Source organism: Leucopleurus acutus (genome assembly GCF_964270905.1).
Source record: "Leucopleurus acutus genome assembly, chromosome: 2".
NCBI classification, from domain to species: Eukaryota; Metazoa; Chordata; class Mammalia; order Artiodactyla; family Delphinidae; genus Leucopleurus; species Leucopleurus acutus.
Window position 1 is genome coordinate 64,310,651 of NC_139143.1, and position 18,293 is coordinate 64,328,943.

At 37.6% G+C, this 18,293-nt stretch overlaps 1 protein-coding gene across 1 annotated transcript in view; it reads left to right on the forward strand.

Annotated features, from left to right (window-relative positions):
* Positions 1–3,597, forward strand: part of TNFSF18 (TNF superfamily member 18) — a gene marked incomplete at both ends in the record, with an annotated part of 82,348 nt that extends 78,751 nt beyond the window's left edge. Inside the window, 2 exons of the mRNA XM_082834660.1 lie at positions 962–992; positions 3,251–3,597. Of these exons, the coding sequence (XP_082690786.1) occupies positions 962–992; positions 3,251–3,597 (378 nt within the window). The remainder of the gene's footprint in view (positions 1–961; positions 993–3,250) is intronic.
* Between the last annotated feature and the right edge of the window lie 14,696 nt (positions 3,598–18,293).

The following is an 18,293-nucleotide window of genomic DNA, read 5'->3' on the forward strand; positions in this document are numbered from 1 at the left end:
TTGGTGTCATCTTTGTCTCTTCTCATTTTCTTATCCATAGCCATGTCAGGAACTCCTGTTGGCTCAATTTCCAATCACTCATCACCATCTCCACGGCTAGCACCTTGGTCAGAGGCACCATGCTTTCTTGCATAGATGATTACACTGATCTCTTAGCTTGTCTCACTGCTTTTGCTCTTGTCACCCTTTAATTTATTCCTAGCATAGCAGCCAGAGAAATCCTATAAAAGGATTTCATAACATGATAATCATGTTTAAGCCTGAAAAGTCTCTTAAGCACTTTGCCACAAGGAAACAAATGAACTTTACATGGTACAAAATGTGTGGGTATACCTTACCTTACTACTAAGTATCTTAAAGCCTTTAGTGTTTAAATATCTGTATTTATAAAATCAACCACACTGCTGGATTCGTAGCATGTAAACTGGGGTATGTTGCAATAGTTTGAAACTGAGATCTCCTCAGGGTATTTCAGTCACTGTATATGATGCATGATTGTCTGAATATTAAATAGTGGAGACATTATCAATCTGAAATGTAAATATTTCTATAGCTTAACTTGTTATTTAAAATAGAAATTCTATTATTTTCTCACATGCCAGTGGACCATCTTGTGAAGTCACTGGGATGCAGAGACTATTATTTATAGAAAATTTCTATAGCCCAAGAGGAGGAGAGTCCAAGATCAAATAGTTGCACTGTGGGTAGAAATTAGGTGGATAAAAGGAGTTCTTAACTTTTTCCTAGAAGACCCAAAAGGTAGCCGGGTAATGAAAGGTAAAGGAAGGCGCCAGCCATCTGTAAAGGAAAGCTGAGAGAGCCAAAACAAGGGGGAGGGAGGGATTTCTTTATGTGGCTAGGGAAAAGAAGTCGGCTTCAGGAATCAGAGGCTGTAAATAAATCAATCAAGAAAGTTGTGACGCTGTCATCATCCTGACCTATTCTTCTTCTTCCCCTACAGACTGCCAGTGGGCCCTGTATAGCGAAGTTTGGTGAGTAACATGTCTCATGTACCTCCTTTTTTACTTTCCTTAGTATTTGATGCAAAAGGCAAGCTCCAGAGTTAAGAAAGCATGCATTCTATTTTAGTCATCCTTCAGCTACTATTTATAACTGCTTACCTTGTGCCAAGCAGTTGTCTAGGAGCTGAGGCTTCAGAGGTAAACCAGATGGACAAGCCCATACCCTGATGAAGACTACATTCAAGGTCACATCTCTGGGCAGGAATGCATAGCACTCCCATAGGCCTGGGAATCTGAGATCCAGGAATCTACTTTTAATTCTGTGTTTTAATAAGCACAAGTTTCAGATTTCTACAACCTTTCCCTGTGACAAACTCAAAGTCATTCTCATATTTCACATACTGCTAGCGTCCAGTAGAGTGAGTATAGGGTGCGATTTTTGTTTCTAAGTATATAGATGAGAAATGAGAGTTAGGGGAATGGTCACTTCTCTGCTCGTTTCTCTTCTCCTCTTAGCTCCTGAGTCACTTTCCTTTATAGTGACCTGGTACTTGCTTAGAAGACACACTAAAGTTTACAGTCGTCCTGAGCCTTAGGGCATTTTTTAGAATACATACAAAATTGAAATGAATATATTTTGGGTTGTTTACTGGTTTAAGGTCAAACAAACACCCATTTTCAGCTGACAGAAGAATATTTCTAGAGTTAACTTCAACTCCTGTTTTCCTATACAGTGCAAACAGCCAGGCTTCCTTGCTTTGTGGAAATTAGGGAGTCTCTTTTTACTTATCTCTGCCTTTGTGATTTGTTTTTGTTTTTCTAGTGAATGGAGTGAAACTCCTCATGCTATGTTGAAATTTTCTTTTGATGTGGTAAAAGTTGAGAACCTCAAGTGATGCTAAGATTGTCCCCCATCACAGAATTAAATACGAGAACCAGTGACACTTCTTCCTGGTGACTTGCCTATGGTCAATTACATGGTCAAGCAGGAAGAAATTTACTGGGCTCTGGGCTCATTGGAGATACAGGGAGACTTTGCTTCTTCCTTTAATGATCTTTCCTTCATTCTCCTTCAGAATCTACCCTCAGAGCCTTATATCTGACATTTATATACAAATAAGAATTTGTCAATATGTTATCTCTTCCAGGGTACTTTTTTTTTTTTATCAAGGTTTCTAATTATGTGACAAAGGCTTTGCCTCCATAACAAAAATTATGGAGAATTAGAGAACAGGCCAGATAAGTGTTTGGGGAGGTAAAAGCACATCCTGGGATTCTGAAATCACACCTCTGTGTAAAACAATTAACATTAGGAAAATATGTAAATCCCATATATTCCTATGAAAATAAACAAGTCTTGACCCTTTCCCCATCCCCTTTGACAGCCATAAACCAGGGATACTTATATTTAGACAGTCAAATAATTTCCATTTATAAACTCATTAATTTACCAGTAGCTACTTTGGGAGGGTTTGGATAAAGATATCCCAAGTGTATCTTGAATGATGTATACCCATAAAGTGCCATAATTTAGACACAGTGCACCTAATTCAGGAACACGGTTGTATCATTCAATCAAGATATATGTATTGAGCACATACTGGGTACTACCAGGAATTCTTTTTGGTGCTGAAGATACAGCAATGGACAAAATAGAGAAGTACTTGTTCTCAAAGACATTATATTCAAGTGGGTATAAGATAGACAATAAGCAAATGAACAATGTATAATAGGCTAGATGGTGACACCTTCTATGAAGAAAACTAAAACAAGGTAAAGGGAGAGAGTGACAGGAGAGCGCTATATTTTATACAGATTGATGAGAAAAATCTCATTGATAAAGTGATACATAGTAAATAGTATTTACACAGAGAAAGGCAAATATGCATCCTGCACTGCCAACTTTGGTCATCACCATCCTGGAGGGTGATTCCTCTCTTCCTTCCTCCTTTCTTCCCTTTCACAAATATCGATCGACAAGAGATGAAGTGCCACCCTAAAACTTAACCCGTGTCCCTATTCTAAATGTATTTCCTTAGAACTCCCCAAGCAAGAGATGCACTTAGGAGCTGCAGTTTCTCTAAAACAAGGAGTAGATAGATACTTAAAATACTAAAATTGTGGTTGGAGGGAACTAGTATAGACCGGGTAAAGAAACATCCTGTAAGTAGGAAAGAACTATAATCAGGAAGAAGATGAAATAATTAAATAACTATGCTTTCCTTTTTTTTTTTTTTTTTTTTTTTTTTTGCTTTCTCTCCCCCACCTTTCTTGTAAATGTCTTATAGGACCATTACCTTCAAAATGGCAAATGCCCTCTCCTGAGCCTTCTTGTGTGACTAAGACAGCTGACTGGAGCCTGAAAATACTTCAGAATGGTTTGTATTTAATTTACGGCCAGGTGGCTCCCAATACAGCCTACAAGGGGCGAGCTCCTTTTGAGGCGCTGCTACGTAAGAATGAAGACCCCATACAAGCTCTAACGAACAACTCTACAATCCAGAACGTAGGAGGGGCTTATGAATTCCATGCTGGAGATGTAATAGACTTGATATTCAACGCTGAACATCAGGTTCTAAAAAATAACACATACTGGGGGATCTATTTGCTAGCAAATCCCCAGTTCATCTCCTAGAGACTCGATTTGGTCTCCTCTGTCCTCTTCAGCACATGCAGAGATGCCAGTGGGTAGGATGGAGGAGGAAGAGTCTCAATGCCTACAGTTCATCTGGGCATACAGATCAACACAAACAGAACTCCTCTGCATGTGGATTTTCATTTCTCATGCCTGTCTGAATAAGACTCAGAGGGAGGACCAAAGACATTTGGTACCCTTGACGTTAGGTCAGCAAAGGCACTTTACTAGTTCCTGATAAAATGAATACGGGTGGCTAGAGGACAGAATCTTCTCAAAGTGTCTTTGTCTAATCCTTGACTCCCTGGGTGGAAAAAATGAACTCTTATTCCCATGGGAGCCTTATCTGGTATGAAAAAAGATCTAGGGCAGTAGCCTGGCCTTGTTCTCATACTCTTGGGCCGTGGATTTCTTGACTTCATTCTTCCCATATTCCCATCTTCTGAGACCCTCCTAATAAAAAGTAGTCAGACTTGGAGGGTGGCCACAGATAGGCCAGCAATACACCACTTTAGATTTGATGGCATTAGAGGATAGAGAACACTCTTGAGAACTGTTGGGACAGAGGCACAGGTGGCATTGGAATGGAACGCACTTTATTCGGGAACTTTCCTTGATTTTATCATACTCAGGGCGCAGGGTGCTTTATAAAACTAGCTGGTCAAAAGGGTCATTCTGAGCCTTCACATAGGGCTTCAAGAGAACTTGTGTATGTGTCTAAACATTGTCAGTAGTAAAGAAAGAGTAATCATTACTAATCATAAGATTTACCCCAGAAATTGATATTACCATTACTGTATTTTGTCATGTAATGATTTCATATTTTTAGCTAGCTCTGCACAGTTTGCAAAGTGCTTTCATATATCACATGACAATTCTATGAAGTTAATGGAGTAGGTATTTTTGGCACAGTTTTAACAATGAGAATTTGGAGGCAGATGGAACATAGGTAACTTGTTTCAACCCACAGAACTAGTGATTAACAAGGGGCCCTGGGCTTCCCACTGTATCACACTGTTCTAGCTCTAGGGTTGGTATTTCTCCTATCATATTAGACGTCTATAAAGTTTAGATTTGATTTTTCAGGCGGTATATTCCCTTTTAGCCCAAGCACAGTTAGAGGGAAGCTACACCAATTCTTTCCTTTCTCAGCAAACTTTTCCTTTCCTTGCCTGGAGCAGGGAGCACAGTGTGTTCAGGACTGACTTCAACCAAATCCCCTTCCTCACTTTGAAGAGCCTGTCTTGGTCAAATGTGTTAACTTCCAAAAAGAATGAATAGCACTTAATTCAATGACAGTCTGCTAAAGTTTTGGACTCTGCAAAATTAACTAGCTGCTTATGGGTTCTTGTTGAAAGGTATGTAATGTGATTACGTGATAACCCAAGTTAAAATATTTATGGATATTTGTAAAAGGCTACATTGTTAATTAATAGTATCACCGTATAAAGCTAATTTAAAAATATTTGTATTGTGAGCAAGAAAAACTGCCTGGGAGCAGACTAAGCCTGAGGCCACGGTGCTTCTTAGTAATTTTTTTTTAAAAGATGTCTGCTGAGGGCCAAAGGCTTGGATGCCTGATTCCTCTGGCATATGTATATTTTCTCAGGAGATTAAAGTTATATGACTTATATTTATGGAAACTTGGTGATATTGATTGTTGTTGAGTTATAAGCAGTAGTGTGCTGGAGTGGACCAGTACTAGTTCATAAGAAGTGATTGTTAAATTTTCACAAATTGTACAATCTGGTTGTTAAATACAGTCATCCTTGAAATTGGCCATGGTGGGACTATTTATACCATGGGAACTGGCAAATGCTACAAATCAGGGCTTTTCTTTTTGGAAAACCCATTCACCAGTACACCACTGCTTGTAAAACTCTCCTTCTTAATAACTCCTCTTGGCTTCTGCGTCATTCCTGGGACAATCAAGGCAGACAAGGGAGAAAGTGAAATTGTCATACTCTTAGCAAAAGCCCCACACATCAGTGATTTCTCAGGGTAAGCAGAGGTCTCTGCAGTTGCAACCAGAAAGACAGCTACCAACAGATGACCTTTAAATTTCCCTAGTGTTGTAATTTCAGGTTTCGCTTTCAATGTATACTGTTTCCTTGTTTCTTCAAATAGTTGTTTACATTTTAAACCTATAATAAAGTATGTTGGTAAGTCATCTGTAGCTGATTTATCTGTGGGTTATCAGACTAGAGTTTTTGATCCAGAGAATACGAGGGTGCATCAAAGAAATTCTGGCCCATATGAAACACTGCTTTTTAAATTTATTTTTAGAAGTTTTTAAATTGAGGTATAGTTGATTTACAATGTTATATTAGTTTTAGGTATACAACATAGTGATTCAAAATTTTTATATATTATACTCCATTTAAAGTTATTATAAAATATTGGTTATATTCCCTGTGCTGTACAATATATCCTTGTAGCTTATTTTATACATAGTAGTTTGTACCTTGTAGCTTATTTATTTTATACATAGTAGTTTGTACCTCTTAATCCCCTACCCCTATCTTGCTCCTCCCCCTTCCCTCTCCCCACTGGTAACCAATAGTTTGTTCTCTGTATCTGTGAGTCTGTTTCTGTTTTGTTATACGTTTGCTTTATTTTTTAGATTTTACATGTGAGTGACAACATACAGTATTTGGCTTTCTCTGACATTTCACTAAGCATCATGGTCTATCTACATTGTTTCAAATGGCATTATTTCATCCTTTTTTATGTCAGTAATATTCCATTGTATATCTAAATTACATCTTTATCCACTTATCTGTTGATGGACACTTGAGTCGCTTCCATATCCTGGCTATTGTAAATAATGCTATGAACACTGGGGTGCATGTATGTTTTCAAATAGTGTTTTTGTTTCTTTGGATATATACCCAGGAGAGGGATTGCTGGGTCGTATGGTAGTTCTATTTTTAGTTTTTTTGAGGAACCTCCATACTGTTCTCCATAGTGGCTGCACCAATTTACATTCCCACCAACAGTGTAGGAGGGTTCACTGTTCTGAAAAGTTAGACTTAAGAAAATTGTTAGAAATGAATATAAAACATTTTTTTCAATTTCTTGATAGTCAAGAAAAATTAAAGTAGCATGAAGGAACTAGTTCAATTTTTTTTTTTAAACACACAGTGCTGGGCTCTAAGCAGACTCTGTCTACATATCCACAATGAATGCTCTAGATAGCAAAATGCAGACTCTTCCATTCATTTTATTTTAATCATCTACTGATTTCTATCAGCAGTTAACAGCTTTAAGGAGTTCCACACAATTTGGTTGAGCTGTCGCTCCAAGACACATAGCAGTATTGTGAATCTCATTATATTGCTTGGGAAAGTAGACTACAGGGTTTATGTGACCTGCTCAAAGAACTCAGAAAGCGTTGGGCAATAGAAAAATGAAAATTCATTTTTTAGGGCCCATTAGACTAAACCAACTTTCTCATTGCTTCAATTGCATAATCAGGGTGGGAATCTCTGTTTTCAGCCTTCAGGGTGATTGTTTCCACCCAGCTTTGGTGTTGTCCAGGGGCATCATGTGGGGCAGGGTGGGGGGAGGGTGGAGCAGAGATATTTTTCGCACAGGGCCTCAATACAGAGTCTGAGTTGGACTGAGCTGTACTGGTGAATTTAAGTTTCTTAGAATGGAAGATGTAGAGAGCCTCTTCATCTTCCCTACCTGCTTTCAGGTTGAACCTCTTATCTAATGGGCTAGTCTCTGAGAGGAATCTGGTGGCCAGAGACTAGGGTCTGACAGTGTCTGGACCTTGGTTCTTATTGTCTGTTGAATGAACAAACAAATGAATCACAGATATGAGTGTTGGTGTGAATTTAACGTTATCATGTGTACTCTGCATGACAGAATCCAATGGGCAGCCTTCAGGCTCCTTTTTTTACTGTCTCCCATCCCATCACCTACAGTTCTCAAGTACTGTCCTTCTTCCCCATCAAAACCTGTTCTCCAAACTAATGGTTACCAAGGGTGGCGGGGAGATGTGGGACGAATTGGGAGATGAGGATTGACATATATACACTACTATGTATAAAATAGATAACTAATGAGAACCTATTGTTTAGCACAGGGAACCCTACTCAGTGATCTTTGGTGACCTAAATGGGAAGGAAATCTAAAAAAGAGTAGATATATGTGTACATATAACTGATTCACTTTGCTGTACCACAGAAACCAACACAACACTGTAAAGCAACTATACTCCAATAAAAGTTAAAAAAAAAAAAAAAGCACCCTGTTCTCAGGAACATTGTTAAAGTAATTATGGAAAAGAAAAGAACCTTGTAAATTAACTTGCCAAGGGGTAAATAGTCAATAAACTACCTTGTCTTGCCTTTCTAGAACAGGACAAAATCCTATTTGGTTTAAGCCTTGCTGGGCAGACGCACCAAGAAGCAACTATCTTTACACTACTAAGACAAAACAATTTGTTCAGTGATCAATAGTGGAGTTTTTCAAACTGAGGCCTATGGACTCTATATCAGATTCACCCAGTACGCTTGGGAAAAAAAAAAAGATCCCCAGGCCCCACTCATATTCCAATGAATAAATGTTTCTAGGAGTGAGGCCTAGGAATCAAATTTTTAATGAGCTCTGACCCATAGGTGATTCTTACGTACACTACAGTTTAAGAACCACTGCTTCACGGCATACAACTTTGAATCTCAGCTGAATATTTCTCCAAGTAAAGACAATCAAAGCTTCTAAACAAATAAACAAAATTTAAAAAGCGGAACAAAAAACCAAAGTTAGTGTTGTCCATGAGACTTACCATAATCCATCTCTCATCACCAAAGCAAATGGCCTTCTATCTTCTATTTGAGTCTGAAAAACAGTCATGCTCTTCACTTTTCATAACCTAGTGACAACTTTGCCACTTGAATGCTGGCAATCTATGGCATATGAGCCTTGCCACAATCAATATTACATTATTTACCTGTATGCTGTCAACTCTCAAATTTTTATCTGTAGCCCAAGTTGTTCTCCTTTATTTCAGACTTGTAAATTCACTTGTCTAGTCAATAATTTCACATTGGAGGTACAATGGACATCTTAAATTCAACTTTCCCAAAGTGAATCTTTTAATGTTTCCTCAAACCAGCTTTTCTTGAAGCCCTCCTCATTTCAATCATATTGCATGAGCCAAAAACCTTTGAGCCATAGAGTCATTCTTGACTTCTGTTTTCACCCATTTAAGGAAATCATATTGTCTTTACCTTCAAAGAGAATCTGACCTCTTTTCTGCTATGGCTCTTGTTTGTGGACCAAGATTATTTCAATAGCTTCATAACTAGTTACTCTGCTTCTACTTTTGAAGTCAGACATACTTTTTCAAAATCCCAGTTTTGCTGTTTATCACTTATTTGGGTCTTGGACAAATTACTTGCCCTCTCTGAGACTCAGTTTTTTGTTTGTTTTGTTTACCCAATGTCTGATGCATAGTTGGAGCTTAATATTTGTTGAATCCAGGAATAAAATAAACTAAGTTTAAAATACCAATTAATATATGAAAGGTTTCTGATACATAGTGATACTAAAATGGTGGCTGCCATTGATTTCATTTTTATTAAAGAGTTGGATTTATTCCTAAGTTTTTAAACTGCCACTTCTCAAGTTGACTTGTTAATTTAACATCTATCTTATTCTCTTTCCTCCCCAAGAAAAGGTAAGCCCCAAGATAAAAGCACTTTATTTATTCAATGCTGCATCACCAGCACCTAAAATAGTGCTTGGAATTGAAAGAACGCAACAAATATTGAAATGAATGAACAAAAAAGATGGGATGCTGGTTCTTGGTTAGAATGACCAGCAAGATATGAGATACATATGTTGCAAACAACCTCTCAAAATAGTCTAATGTCCATTCCTCTAGGTTTTTAAAAACTCTAAGTAAAACAATGCATGGAAAATTCTAAGTATTTATGTATATAACAAGTGCTGCATAAAACTGGCTACCACAGTAAGAAAGAGAAGCAAAATGACATGTGACTGACTGGTCATCTCTGCTTGGTCCACAATATGCAAAGAACCTGGTTTATGCGGCTTGTGTAGCTCCCATGCCCCGAGGGATGCTTGGTGCCCAGATGGCAGTCATGGGCGATTACCTCCATGATTACCATGCTAACTGGAGAGCAAGGGCTGTGACTGCTGTGTCCCCAGCTCTATTGCTAGCCTGGCACGTAATCAACGAACACAGATTGCTTGTTGAGTAAGTGCTTGCTGATGTGTCTTGTTATTAAGCAATTAGAGGGTCTGATGCCACCATACCTCCTCAGGTGTGTCCCCTTAGCTTCCTAAGAATCTAGGGGTAGGGGATTAAGAGGTACAAACTATTATCTATAAAATAATCTACAAGGATGTATTGTATAGCACAGGGAACATAGCCAATATTTTATAATAACTATACATGGAGCATAACTTTTAAAAATTGTGAATCACTGTGCTATATACCTATAACTTATTTCATATTGTACATCAACTATACTTCAATAAAAAATTAAAAAAAAAACTGGCTACCACATACCACCATCATCATCATGAAAGTCATTTCATTATCCTTGTTTTCCTAGGAAGCAGTATTCTAGAGCACATTAGCTTGCTTTACTATAGTAAAGCTTTCACCAAATTTTAAGGTAAGCTTGTGCCTTTGGCCTTTATTAAATATATTTATTAGAAACAGCCATGTGTATCTTCTCAAAAAATGGCTCTTAGAACCATGTTTTTTATGTTACGTATCATCCTTTGTGGCAAACACGTTCAGGAAAACTGATCTCTCATGAACTTGAAGCCATATCTCTATGGGAATTTTTTCCCACATATTTCTATTGAGCAATAAAGAGTTCAGTAATATGTGAGATTTTAGAATCCACACATTTTTCCTCTGCAAAGGCATTATAAATCTCTAGAACCTTGATTTGTTATTAACTACTTCACACGAATATTTTTGGAAACATGAACTGTGGTTTCTGGGCACAGACATTGACAGATGCCACCTTAAGTGGTGAGTTGCTTCCTCAACAAGGCTTTTCAGAGTGGTTATTTCAGAGTGGTGAAATTACCATGTCTGAAGTCCAGGATCCAGGTTTTTAGGTCTAGAAACTGAATTTTAACAAAGTCTTAGAGTTTATACATCTCTCAGGGACTGCATAACCAAACTCTTAAGAGAGTAAGATTTAAACTAAGGTAGAAGTTTATTGGTCAGCACGTTCTCTTCCTGAAGGAAGCATTGTATGGTAATTCAAATTATAACCAGAAGGTTATTGGCAGGCATGGAATCCAAGTCAGGGTGGTTAGGTAGGGGATTCAAATGAATAATGGCCTAAGATACAAAATGCCTCTTTTACTTATTGAACAAATATTTCCTGAGGCCAAGTATATCTCAGAAATTATACCAGAGGGGAAACTAAATGAAAAGATATAATGCCTGTCCTCAAGCAGTTTAGAATTTAGCTGAGAAACATGTATGTAAACAAATGATCAGAGGACTGTATATATGATAATTAATGTGAGTAAATTAGTCCATGGAAGAGATGAAGGAGAACCTGAACAAGGACAATGGCATTGGTGATGAGACTGAGAGAAAAATTTATGACATAGACTCACCAGACTGTAGTGATTGTGGTAGGTACCACCAGAGTTTCTGCCAAAGTCATAATGGTTTCCTTATCAGACTTCCTTAACCACAGGGGTGGGTTTCAGCAGCCTCATTTTCACCATGTGAGCCCATTCTCTTAGCCAGTGTTGACTTGTCTGGAATTAACTGCCCTGGCATGATCTCTTGACTGGAGAAGATAAAAATTTGACAGCTATGTGATAGCCCATCTTGCTCCTATAGAGTGGACTGAGCAGCAGAGAGACCCAATCTGGCTGAGACAGAAGAATGAAAGGGGTACGCAGAGCGAAGCAGAAATGAAAAATGGAAAGAAACTCCACTGAACTGCTCTTGACCCATAAGGCCCAGCTATGTTCTTACCCCTGGATTCTGTAAGAATCACTGCAGCTCTATGACAAATTCCCTTTTACTTTTCCCCACTCAGCTACCTTAAGTTTTCTTCTCCTAATTGAAATCAGAGTCTTAACTAGTAAAGCGATCAATTTAAGGTGAGGGATAAAGAAGAAGGAAGGACCTTGCTCGACAAAGTGAGGAAGATGGTGATGCTTTCATGGTAGGGGATATGGAAGGAGGAACTAGAGAAAGTTTGGGATGGATGAGATAATGAGTTCAGTTTTATAAATGTATGATTTGAGATGTCTGTAGAATATCCCAGTGGGCATTACTAGTATATAGCTGGAACTCAGGAAGAGTCACATGAGATGGGATTAATATTTGAAAGTCAACAGCCTTTAGAGTAAAGTCGATGATGTGGATAAAATAACTATAGAGAGGGTTTAGAGAGGGAGCAAACGACTGAGACCCGGTGAGCACCAACAGTTGAAGACAGGCATAGCAAAGGAATCCTATAGAGTAACAGCCAGAGACAAAGGAGGTCAACTGGAAGAGAAGCAGGCCTAAAAGACTGAGAATGAGGGTGTGGTCAGTGATGTTAGAGGCTGCAAGAAGTCAAATACTACGAGGATTGATAATTGCTCATTAGACTCCACTGGTAAGTAGTTGCTGGTGTCATCAGCAAGGTCATTTTCAATGGCGTAATGGGAGAAGAATCCAGATTTCAAGGACTGAAGAACAAATGGGAAGAACAGCGCCAGATGAGGAGTTAATGGAACCTGAAACAATATACTACTTTTTGTAGAAACTTGTTTGTGAAGAAAAAAGAGCTGTGGAATGGTAGAGGGTGGGTAATCTCAGGGCAAAGGGAAAGAAAGAGGCATCTATCTGGTAAGCAGACTACATGTTAATGTTGGTCAGTCAGGGTACCCTCTTCCCAGCAGAAGCAAGCCTTGTGCAATAAAATGAGCTGGGCAAATCCAATGCCCTTTCGTAGGAATTTGATCTAGAACATACAAGGAAAAAGTACCATTTAGCAGTGGAGAAGTTAAATGATGCCATGGAACTGTTGACAGGAAGAATAGAGCTAATGTAAAAGGAAAAGCAGGTGCTGCCATGAACAGGAGGGAGGGAGAGAGGGAGGGAGGGAGAGACCATGGAACTTGTTGGAAAGAAAAAGCTGAAAACAGTCAATGCCCAGAGATGCTTCAGTTTCTGATATAATTTCAGTTCCTGTTCTAGGCCTTGTAAATCATTTTAACAAACCATTTTTTCTCCTTGAGTTAGTGTAAGTGGATCTGTTTCCTTTCAACAAAGTAAGGTCCATCAACTAAGTTGTCTTTTCAAGATGTTTTTAAAAACATCTGTTATTTTCTAGACTGTATCATCACAGGGGAGGCAAATGAGTTCTGTGGTTCAGAGATGGGTTTAGATTTAGATGGACCTGAATTTAAATCCTCACTCTGCTACTTACACTTTGTGTGAGCTTGAGCACTTTGCGTAACTTCTCTGGGTCCAGGTGTTCTCATCTGTAAAGAAATAATAATTATTTCTACTGCATAGTATAATTTAAGGATTAAAATAAAAGAATGCACACACACACAAAACTCACCTCAGTGTCTGGCAATAGAAAGTTAAATAGATGCCAATTATTTTTGTGTTATTACCAGTTTATAATTAGTTTTGTTAGGCAGCCTTTCTCTATCTTAAGTATCTCTTTTAGTTTCAGTGAGTTCCTTCTAGCAACTAAGTACATATTCAGCTTCTTCAGACTTTATATATTTGCATATTGATATGTGAATGCTGCTTGGAATAATGAATATTGAAAAGCTTTAATCTCTGTGGCTTATTCTTGCTAGCTGCCTTGTCTTAGATCTTCTCTAGAAACATAGTTAAATGGAGAATACACTTTATTTAAATTGCAAACATAATAGTGATTTTATCGTATATAAAGATCTAATTATTCATTCACTAATTCATTCATTTATTCCACAAATATATGTCAAGGTTTTTCTAGGTACAAAGTGCAGTTAGGTGCTATAGACAATGTGAAACTTTGTAAGACATTGTGATTTAAGAAGCTATATCTAGTAAGAGAGATAGATGGATTCACAGAATTATAGAGCTAAAAGGTACCTCATACAAAGATAATCAATCCCCAATCTGTCATTTACAAATGGGGAAGCTGAGACACAGTGAGGTTAAGAAGTAATTCAGGAATTCAAATCTGGATTGTCCGAATCCCAGCCCAGTTCTTTTTTCAATTAGATCATCCAATACAATAACGAACGAAGCAAGTGCTATGATAAGCATAGGGCTATAATAAAGGATAACACATTCTAGCCAAATGAGAGAAGGGGGAAGAATTTTAATTCATGTGTGATGAAAGAGTAGGAGGCAGGCCTACAGGCAGAGGGTGAAGTGTGAGCAAAGGCACAGGGTGTGGAAGACAGTGTGTGTGGTCCCCTGCTTGGTGAAGGTGATAGGTGGAGATAAGAGATGGGAGCTGACACTGAACAAAAAGGAAACCACATCCCAAGCAGCTGTAGTGCTATTTCAAGGAATCTCTGCTTTACTATTTAGGGGCTTCTTGTTTTTTTATTTTAGAAATTTATGGCTTGATGGGACCTTTTTCAGAGAAGGTAGCTAAGGTAGTTCAGGTAGCATGGTGAAAGGTGGGTGGGAGGGGCAGAGCAAGACCACCTAAAAGGCTAATGAGATAGCCCCAGTGAGGTGTGATCTATAGTGGCAGAAGCAACAGAGAGGAGAGGAGCTCAGACAGAAAAGCAATAGTAAGAAAACATGGATCTTGAAGAAGAAGACATGGTTATAAGAACAATGATTTTAGTTATGACTGAAACAACCATCTCAGTATTTTAGATACTCCGTTTTAGCAACAAATGGATAGAATTATTTTCACTAAAATAATCAGATGCACTTTGAAATTTTGGTAGTTTAAATAACATAACAAAATGTTTCGTCAAGCCTTCCTGCTAAAACCTGGAATCAGACAAGGATGTCCATTCGCACCACTTCTATTCAGCATAGCATTGGTAGTCCTAGCTAGCAATCAGGCAAGAAAAAGAAATAAAAGTCATCAAGATTGGAAGGGAAGAGGTAAAATGGTGATTATATGCAGATGACATGATACCGTATACAGAAAACCCTAAAGACTCCTCACAAAAACTACTAGTACTGATAAACGAATTCAGCAAGGTAGCAGGATACAAGATTAACATACAGAAATCTGTTGCATTTCTTTACACTAACAATAAAAATATCAGAAAGGGAAAGTAAAAAAACAATTTCTTGTAAAATCACATTTAAAAATATCTAGGAATAATCCTGACCAAGGAGGTGAAAGAATTATATGCTGGGAACTATAAAACATGAAAAAAGGAAACTGAAGATGATTCAAAGTAATGTAAAGATATCCCATGCTCTTGGATTGGAAGAATGATGCCATTCTGACCGGTGTGAGGTTGTACCTCATTGTAGTTTTGATTTGCATTTCTCTAATAATTAGTGATGTTAAGCATCTTTTCATGTGCCGGTTGGCCATCTCTATGTCTTTTTGAAGAAATGTCTATTTAAGTCTTCTGCCCGTTTTTTGATTGGGTTGTTTGGGTTTGTTTGTTATTAAGTTGTATAAGCTGTTTGTGTAGTTTTGAAATTAAGCCCTTGTTGGTCACATAATTTGCAAATGTTTTCTCCCAGTCCGTAGGTTGTCTTTTCATTTTGTTTATGGTTTCCTTTGCTATGAAAAAGCTTATAAGTTTGATTAGGTCCCATTTGTTTACTTTTGCTTTTATTTCTATTGCCTTGGGAGACTGCCCTAAGAAAACATTGGTATGATTTATGTCAGAGAATGTTTTGCCTATGTTCTCTTCTAGGGGTTTTATGGTGTTGTGTCTTTTATTTACGTTTTTAAGCCAGTTTGAGTTTATTTTTGTGTATGGTGTGAGGGAGTGTTGTAATTTCATTGATTTACATGTGGCTGTCCAGTTTTCCCAATACCAATTGAAGAGATTGTCTTTTCTCCATTGTATATTCTTGCCTTCTTTAATGAATATTAATTGACTGTAGGTGTGTGGATTTATTCCTAGGCTGTCTATTCTGTTCCATTGATCCATATGTCTGTTTTTGTGCCAATACCACACTGTTTTGAGTACTGTAGGTTTGTAGTATTGTCTGAAGTCTGGGAGGGTTATGCTTCCAGCTTTGTTCTTTTTCCTCAGGATTACTTTGGCAATTCTTTTACAGTTCCCTAAAATTTATTAATTGCATAAATTTTATGGTTCTGTATAAATTTTAGGAATATTTCTTCTAGTTCTCTGAAAAATGTCATGGGTAATTTGACAGAGATTGCATTAAATCTGTAGATTGCTTTGGGTAGTATGGCCATTTTAACAATATTAATTCTTCCAATCCAAGAGCATGGGATATCTTTACATTTCTTTGAATCATCTTCAGTTTCCTTTTTTCATGTTTTATAGTTCCCAGCATATAATTCTTTCACCTCCTTGGTCAGGATTATTCCTAGATATTTTTTAATGTGATTTTAAAAGAAATTGGTTTTTTACTTTCCCTTTCTGATATTTTTATTGCTAGTGTAAAGAAATGCAACAGATTTCTGTATGTTAATCTTGTATCCTGCTACCTTGCTGAATTCATTTATCAGTACTAGTAGTTTTTGTGAAGAGTCTTTAGGGCTTTCTGTATACAGTATCATGTCATCTGCATATAATCACCATATAGTTCACCAAAATCAACTATATTTCAATAAAAATTTTACAAAAGTATTTCTTCAAAATCATTTAACAAGCCTGACACCTGGCCAGAGCACCAAGACCCTGTGAGCAACACGGCAGAATTTACTGGGTACAGTGAAAGCAGTGCTCAGAGGGAAATGGGCAGTTGTAAACACCTTGGATGAGCTCAACCATAGGCTGGTCACAGCTGAGGAAAGAGTCAATGAGCTTGAATACAGGTCAGAATTTCCCAAACTGTAGAGGACCAGTGGTAACAACTATCCAAAAACCAGCAGACTACTCCCGGACACCAGCAAGCATTTATTTATTCCTTTACCGCGGGGTCACCTGCAGGCATAGCAAAGATCAATAAAACTAAAAGCTGGTTCTTTGACAAGATAAACAAAATTGATAAACCATTAACCAGACTCATCAAGAAAAAAAGGGAGAAGATTCAAATCAACAGAATTAGAAATGAAAAAGGAAAAGTAACAACTGACACTCCAGAAATACAAAGGATCATGAGAGACTACTACAAGCAACTATATGCCAATAAAATGGACAACCTGGAAGAAATGGACAAATTCTTAGAAAAGCACAGCCTCCCGAGACTAAACGAGGAAGAAATAGAAAATATAAACAGATCAATCACAAGCACTGAATTTGAAAGTGTGATTAAAAATCTTCCAACAAAGAAAAGCCCAGGACCAGATGGCTTCACAGGCGAATTCTAGCAAACATTTAGAGAAGAGCTATCACCTATCCTTCTCAAACTCTTCCAAAATATAGCACAGGCAGGAACACTCCCAAACTCATTCTTCAAGGCCACCATCACCCTGATACCAAAACCAGACAAAGGTGTCACAAAAAAAGAAAACTACAGGCCAATATCACTGATGAACATAGAAGCAAAAATCCTCAGCAAAAGACTAGCAAACAGAATCCAACAGCACATTAAAAGGATCATACACCATGATCAAGTGGGGTTTATCCAAGGAATGCAAGGATTCTTCAGTATACGCCAATCAATTGATGTGATAGACCATATTAACAAATTGAAGGATAAAAACCATATGATCATCTCAATAGGTGCAGAAAAAGCTTTCGACAAAATTCAACACCCACTTATAATAAAAACCCTGCAGAAAGTAGGCAGAGAGGGAACTTACCTCAACATAACAAAGGCCATATATGACAAACCCACAGCCAACATCATTCTCAATGGTGAAAAACTGAAACCATTTCCACTAAGATCAGGAACAAGACAAGGTTGTGCACACTCACCACTATTATTAAACATAGTTTTGGAAGTTTTAGCCAGAGCAATCAGAGAAGAAAACGAAATAAAAGGAATCCAAATCAGAAAAGAATACGTAAAACCATCATTGTTTGCAGATGACATGATACTATACACAGAGAATCCTAAAGATGCTACCAGAAAACTATTAGAGCTAAGCAATGAATTTTGTAAAGTAGCAGGATACAAAATTAATGCACAGAAATTTCTTGCATTCCTATACACTAATGATGAAAAATATGAAAGAGAAATTAAGGAAACACTCCCATTTACCACTGCAACAAAAAGAATAAAATACCTAGGAATAAACCTACCTAAGGCAACAAAAGACCTGTATGCAGAAAACTGTAAGACACTGATGAAGGAAATTAAAGATGATACCAACAGATGGAGAGATATACTATGTTCTTGGATTGGAAGAATCAACATTGTGAAAATGACTATACTACCCAAAGCAATCTACAGATTCAATGCAATCCCTATCAAACTACCAATGGCATTTTTCACAGAGCTAGAATAAAAATGTCGCAATTTGTATGGAAACACAAAAGACCCTGAATAGCCAAAGCAATCTTGAGAAAGAAAAATGGAGCTGGAGGAATCAGGCTCCCTGACTTCAGACTATACTACAAAACTACAGTAATCAAGATAGTATGGTACTGGCACAAAAACAGAAATA